Raw genomic sequence first — 6,478 nt, forward strand, 5'->3', positions numbered from 1 at the left:
GTCTCATAGATGTTGCCTGTTGTTTGTCTTCACAGGTCCTAAAGGTGATAGGGGATATAAGGGAGAGCAGGGAGAACAAGGAATAATAGTGAGAACGACTGGAAGTCTAAGCTCAACCAGAGGTGAGAGAGAGTAAGACATACAGTATTTAGAGGTGAGAAATAACCTGTGTAACCATCTGTGGTGTAACATCATACACTTAAAGAATACACTTAAAGCAAGACTGTGTATGTGAGAGGAAAACAAGGTAACACAATCTTTATCTTGCAAATGAAAAGTTGAATTCATAAGCAATTAAATCCAGTTCTGGTATGACCAGTAGCTTATGGTGGCTAATGCTAACACACAATAAAACTGACATTACAAAGTGAGTTTGTTGACATTACACTCTTCTCTACTTGTGCTACTGCTACTCTACATGTTAGCATTTACAGTTATCCTGTAATGGCCACTTGTGGCCATAGTGGCTGTGCAGAAGTTACATGATTTACAGTACAAGGAAATCAAAAATTGTAATTTTCTACACTTTTACTCACTTTTTGTCCCTCTCTACAGACCAGAATACTGTTCATTATTTAAAATTGTGTGTTTTTGTTTCTGCTTTAGGGGAGTTTGGTGCTGGTGCAGCCTCAGGAATACCTGGCCCACCCGGCCCACCGGGTCCTCCTGGACGTCCAGGTAAATAAGACACAACATGTTCTGCTGCAGCATTATCGAAGACATCATCTTTATTGATTTTGTGGGATTAGTTTGACAGCATCTGAGAAATTACCACAGACATAATATTCTTCAAATTGTGTCACTGACTGTTTTTAAAATGTTTATTAGGAGATTCAAGACAAGGACCTCCAGGACCGCCTGGGCCTCCAGGTCAGCCAGGCAAGTATTTAAGCTAATTAAATCCATTGTTACGCATATGGACTCTGAGGCGAGCCGATTGTTTATTAGATGAAGCTCATCCATTCTTTATATCAAACTTTAATCATCATTTCTGCTTTGAAGGTTATGGAAGACCAGGACCTAAGGGAGACAAAGGAGACTTTGGAGGCTATGCATCCAGCTCTGGTATGATCCAAAATCTGCTAAATCTACAAAATCTAAACTTGTGCTCTGTCTTGATGTGGGTTTGACGTGTAATTAGCAGTAACAGAAAACATTTCAACACTGCTCTTCTTACAGGAACGTTTTACACTGGACCACCAGGACCACCTGGACCTTCTGGGCCTGCTGGGCCTAAAGGATCAACAGGTGATCAGAGACCTCTTACCATATGCTTCATTTAAGGCAACTTCCTCCCTTTTAGTTTTAGTCACACTTTATTATAACATCTACATCGTTATTTTAGGTTCTCCTGGACCAAGGGGATACCAAGGTAATTGTCTTTCTTTTGTTTTCACCAAGCATTTGTGTTTGCGTTGTCCTAACTGTTGTGACTGTTCTGTAACAGTGCAGATAGTTGTGAGCCTCCTTGGGGACAAATCTTCCCCACGCATAAATAACATGTGACATCTCATGTGTGTCTCAGGTGAACCAGGTTTGCCAGGCACCCCAGGAAGATCAGGAATCTCTGAGAGAGGTTAGCATCCGAACACAGATCAGACTACATCACATTAGAATTATTTAAGAAAGACATACTTGTGAGAGCCTCAAGGGCTGATGATGTGTGGGGAGCAGGCTTAATGTATATCCGTGTATTTATTTCTTCCTTATAGTATCGACTTATGCTGGAGGACACGGGATCCCTGGTCCACCAGGTCCACCAGGGCCTCCTGGACATCCAGGACCACAAGGACTTAAAGGTAAATCTACCAACACTTTGAAATCTGTGAATGCTGTCAGTGTTTTATTGTCTGTATTTCAGGGTAAACACTGTATCCGCCGGTGTGAAGATAATACTTTTGTTGTTGTTTAACATTTCTTAGGGGACACTGGAGCTCCTGGTATTCCTGGCTCTTCAAGAGGTAGAGACAATTCTAATTATTGTCCTAACTACTCTTTACAATAAAACACAAATTGGAGTGTTTTGAGAAGTTAGTTTGACTCCACATAACCTCTTCAGGGTCTTTGCTATCTAATTTTTTCCTGCAGGCTCCGTCTCCGTCACCTCAGGCCCTCCTGGTCCCCCAGGTCCTCCTGGCCCTCCAGGCCATCCGGGCTCCTTCGCTTCTTCTAGTGAGATGCGGCAGTACATCTCCGACTATCTAAGTAAGAGTTTTTCTGAAGCACGGTCACAAGCTCACAGGCTGTCGGGGGGGCACAGAACAGAGTAAGAACATGTTTTATTTGTTCCACGTAGGTAGAAGCAGACAGGCTGGTATCCCCGGACCTCCAGGTCCACCTGGGCCTCCAGGAATCCCTGGAACCTTCTCAGGCTCTATGGAGGACATCTCTGCTCGCATCATTGCATACATACAACGTAAGCCTGTGCTTTCCCCCAGAATTTATATTATTATATTATACTTACAGTAGAATGGGGGCTACCATTAACTGTGTGCAATTTCAGGTTCGGGCTCAGGCCTCAGCATTGGCGTTCAGGGCCCTCCGGGACCACCTGGTCCTCCTGGACCTGGCTTTGGATCCCTGACGGTCAGTGGTCTCATCGCCATGCTTCAGAGTAAGTACAATACATATTCGAGCTGAGCCAAATGGCATCAGACACAAATATTATCCACACTGCACTCTACATATTTACAGTCCACTTTGTTTGTAAACTCTTCAACATCGTCTCATTTGACTGTGAAGACAAAAAAGTTTAAGGACTTGCTTTTTCAGAGGAAGCACTGGGCTAAACCATGTCTCTCTGCTGTGATCTGTCTAGGAGATGATGTGAGGAGATATTTGTCAGGACCACCAGGGCCACAAGGACCACCGGGACCACCAGGGACATCAGGAGGAATTTCAGGCAGTTACCGTGTAGAGGAGATAGCCACATATGTGTTCAATATCATGAATGGTAAGCACATGTTGCACTAACAGAGCACAGTAACCCTGGAAGTGATGCCTGGACATAATCAATCAATCAAGCTGCTTTTATTGTCATTTTTCAGACAGAGGGATCGCTAGAGGTCCACCCGGACCACCTGGTCCTCCTGGGCCTTCTGGTGCAGGGGGCTCTGGCTTCACTACCGCTACGATTGACTATTCTGCACTGATGAGAAGTAAGTCATTTTATTAGCTTTTCCCACTGACAGACATTGACTGGAGAGTTAATTACACAGAGCTCCTTCTCCAAGAACAGTGAAAAGTTAGTCACTCGCTCATCATCTTCCTCGTATCTTCATCTACTTAGATTCAGAATTCCGCTCGTGGATTAGCTCGACCGTACAAAGCGGCCCACCTGGGCCACCAGGTGCCCCGGGGCTACCTGGCCCTCCAGGCCCTCAGGGGCCCTCAGGAGTCTCCACTGCCACTGTGTACGGGGCGGGAGGTCGTGGCTACAGCTTGGAGGACATTCAGCGTTACCTGCAGGGTGAGTCAGAGGAGGGACATAATGTATTCTTTAAACTGAGGTGGGCTGACTGTTAATCTGCATTCAAAAGTTATTTACTATAAACTACTGTTCAGTAACTTACATTATATTTATATATATTTATACTATTTATAGCACCCTCAAGTTAAATGATAGCATGAATTAAACTTACAGGAGGAAAGAAGAAGTAAAATCTCATTGAAACATTTTATATGAAACATTAATTATCGTTATAACTGCCTCCCTGAGAGAATGTTTACTGAAAACAGGATTAAGCATTTATACGTTTATAGCAAAACAAATTTGTATTTCTTGTAAACAACAACCAAAGGCGGTGTGTTTGCAGATGCATTTCCAATTTCTTTGCTTAAAGTCACCAACAGGAGGAAAACAAACTTTCAGAGACATGCATTAGTGCAGCATAAAACCCTGAAAATCATCCTGTAAATGCTTGCATGTCTGCAGTATCAGCCTCAGTCACTACATGCTACAGTCTTATGTTAACACTATAATACCTAACAATACTCTGAGTATCCAGTTTATCATGTTCGGTACACCATGCTTTATTCACTAAAAGTTTTTGGCTATCTTGCCTTCATCAGGGTGGTGTTTTAGGCTATTTATGGTGCCCTAATATTCAATTCATTGACCGTATTGTGACCAATACATCACCATAGATACCGTATATACAAAACATTACATTCATCCTTTTCTTCTAAAATACTGTTCACAAAATATCACTACACATTCTTCTAGCGTATTCATGGGTAAAAAGGTTGAATGTCAAATTTTAAATATAAGCAAACTAATTCTGTATTCTTTCATCCTCATTATTGACTAATCTTTCAAAACCCACTGTTTCAAATCACTTCCATCACGTAACATTTACATTTTCAAGACCATCTGCATTTGAATTTAACACACCATCCAAGAGCAAAACTTTCCATTTGTTCTCAAAAAAATTTTATTATTTGAGATGCCATGGTGTACTGACACACCCTGGAGTTCACTTCTACATCACTACGGCGAGGTGAGAAGTTAAACAGCAAAAACAAGATTTTCAGGAGGTGTGAAGTTTCTTCTTAAATGTAATGCAACACGACATCCCTGCATTAAAGCCTGCCTTTGTGTAACATTCAGTTAGAGAGGTGTTAATTCAACTCTATGGTGACGGTGTGTTTATTTGTCCACTCCCTATTTTGTAGTCTACCATCCACCCTCATTAACATAAATGGGGGGTTGCACAAGGTTTTCTCATCTTGCTGTGTACTTAGTATGACAATAAGGTCAAATTGAATCTTTCTCAGGCTCTTCTGCGTTCAGAGGTCTTCCCGGCCCTCCTGGTCCTCAAGGTCCACAGGGACCACAGGGTCCACCAGGCAGTTACACTGGATCAGTTTCCTACAGTGGAAACTTCCCTCGGGAAAGCATCCGCACTGAAGTTCAGGAGTATCTAAGCAGTAAGCTCCTAACATCCCACACAGACAGATTAAAGACATATGATCAGTATCTGTAGTCAAACATTTAACCCCCATAAAACCTGAACGTGAAATGAACTATATTTTTCAGGTGACAGTGTTCGTCGTGCCATAATCGGACCTCCAGGGCCTCCAGGACCAAGGGGTCAGAAAGGAGAACGTGGAGAGCCAGGTTACATCCAGAGTCATACGCAGAGCCGGAGCTACTCTCAGGGCGAGTCTCGCTACGGCTCTGAGCACAGAGAGATCGATGTCAGCAAGCTCGCCGAGACACTGGACTACTCCAATGTCGCCTTGAAAGTTACAGACTACATCAAGAGTGAGTCCATTACAGCCGTCAAACTTAGAGATTTTTTTTTGTCTAAGGCAGGGGTTTTCAAAGTCTGACACTGGGCTCCCCCTCAGACAAAAATGGGACAACTGCGAGACTCCCACACCTGCCTTTATTTATAGAACGACATGAAAAATGATTTTTTTCATTCCAGTTATTTTTATTTCTTACTTCTATTTGGTAGATATGCTCTAGCTACAGTTCACATAATGCTGCTATGGATTCAGTGAATTACACTGCGGGCTACAACTTGAGCCCCCCCACTTTTTATGCCGATACTTGTTTACATTTTGGCAAATTGGCAGCATTAAAAGTATGCCGAATTAGTTTTTAGCCCTTCCTGTTTGCAGTGTAGACAACTACCACTGGATAACTTTGATACTGAAGAAAAATTGAGCAGTTGTCTCAATTTCAAAGTCAGTGTCAAACTTTGCAAACCCCTGACTTAAGTGAAGGATCTACTTCTTCCACCTCTGGCCAACAATGATGAAAGACGTGTAAATGAGTTTTGTATGTCCACATGAGTGTCACTACAGTACTTTGATGTAACAACCCTCCTCTAGATCAAGGCCTGCTGCAGGAGTATCTTGTTGAGGGTCCTTGGAGGGCGAATGTAAGAGCGATTCAAGGCCCCCCTGGTCCACCCGGACCTTCCGGACCACCTGGTCAGAGCCGCGTCATCGGTGCCTATGGCAACGTCACAGCTGACCTCATGGACTTCTTCAGAAGTGAGGATACAGAGTTATGATTTTCCACATACTGTATCAGGTTAAACCTTACAGCAATGGAAAACTATCCACACTTGTAAGTTTAGTTGGAAAATGTTGCTTCATCACAACTGAATCTGTGCTTTTGCTCTTGCGCAGCCTACGGCACCATTCCCGGCCCTCCAGGAGGCCCTGGTCCAAAGGGAGACAGAGGGTACCCAGGACCCAGAGGAGACAAGGGTACATTTAAACAGAGCTGATGAAAGAAACAAACTGTATATTTTCCAGAGTAATGTTTTAGAGGAGTTACTGAGACAAGCAAGCTGAAAGTTTCGTATGTTTACAGGTCATCCTGGACCCCCAGGTTTACCAGGACTACCAGGGCCATACACTGTCCAAATTCCACACAGAGTGCAGAAGAGGGACACAGGTAACCTCAGTCAAATGTTTTCAAACCACATAAAACATGTCCAGTGTTACATACATGCAACTC

The 6,478-nt window shown here is 43.2% G+C and overlaps 1 protein-coding gene across 5 annotated transcripts in view; it reads left to right on the top strand.

Moving 5' to 3' along the window:
• col17a1b (collagen, type XVII, alpha 1b) overlaps window positions 1-6,478 on the top strand; it is a 28,655-nt gene that overhangs the window by 20,948 nt on the left and 1,229 nt on the right. For all 5 annotated transcript variants that reach the window (XM_044215376.1, XM_044215378.1, XM_044215377.1 and 2 more), the window contains 20 exons: window positions 36-122; window positions 607-678; window positions 829-879; window positions 1,003-1,065; window positions 1,180-1,248; window positions 1,346-1,372; window positions 1,526-1,576; window positions 1,713-1,799; window positions 1,923-1,961; window positions 2,089-2,205; window positions 2,297-2,416; window positions 2,504-2,614; window positions 2,819-2,953; window positions 3,048-3,158; window positions 3,290-3,469; window positions 4,777-4,929; window positions 5,039-5,266; window positions 5,842-6,006; window positions 6,145-6,225; window positions 6,332-6,415. In XM_044215376.1, the coding sequence (XP_044071311.1) occupies window positions 36-122; window positions 607-678; window positions 829-879; window positions 1,003-1,065; window positions 1,180-1,248; window positions 1,346-1,372; window positions 1,526-1,576; window positions 1,713-1,799; window positions 1,923-1,961; window positions 2,089-2,205; window positions 2,297-2,416; window positions 2,504-2,614; window positions 2,819-2,953; window positions 3,048-3,158; window positions 3,290-3,469; window positions 4,777-4,929; window positions 5,039-5,266; window positions 5,842-6,006; window positions 6,145-6,225; window positions 6,332-6,415 (2,031 nt within the window). The remainder of the gene's footprint in view (window positions 1-35; window positions 123-606; window positions 679-828; window positions 880-1,002; window positions 1,066-1,179; window positions 1,249-1,345; window positions 1,373-1,525; window positions 1,577-1,712; window positions 1,800-1,922; window positions 1,962-2,088; window positions 2,206-2,296; window positions 2,417-2,503; window positions 2,615-2,818; window positions 2,954-3,047; window positions 3,159-3,289; window positions 3,470-4,776; window positions 4,930-5,038; window positions 5,267-5,841; window positions 6,007-6,144; window positions 6,226-6,331; window positions 6,416-6,478) is intronic.

This window comes from Siniperca chuatsi, linkage group LG11 (genome assembly GCF_020085105.1).
Source record: "Siniperca chuatsi isolate FFG_IHB_CAS linkage group LG11, ASM2008510v1, whole genome shotgun sequence".
Classification (NCBI taxonomy): Eukaryota; Metazoa; Chordata; class Actinopteri; order Centrarchiformes; family Sinipercidae; genus Siniperca; species Siniperca chuatsi.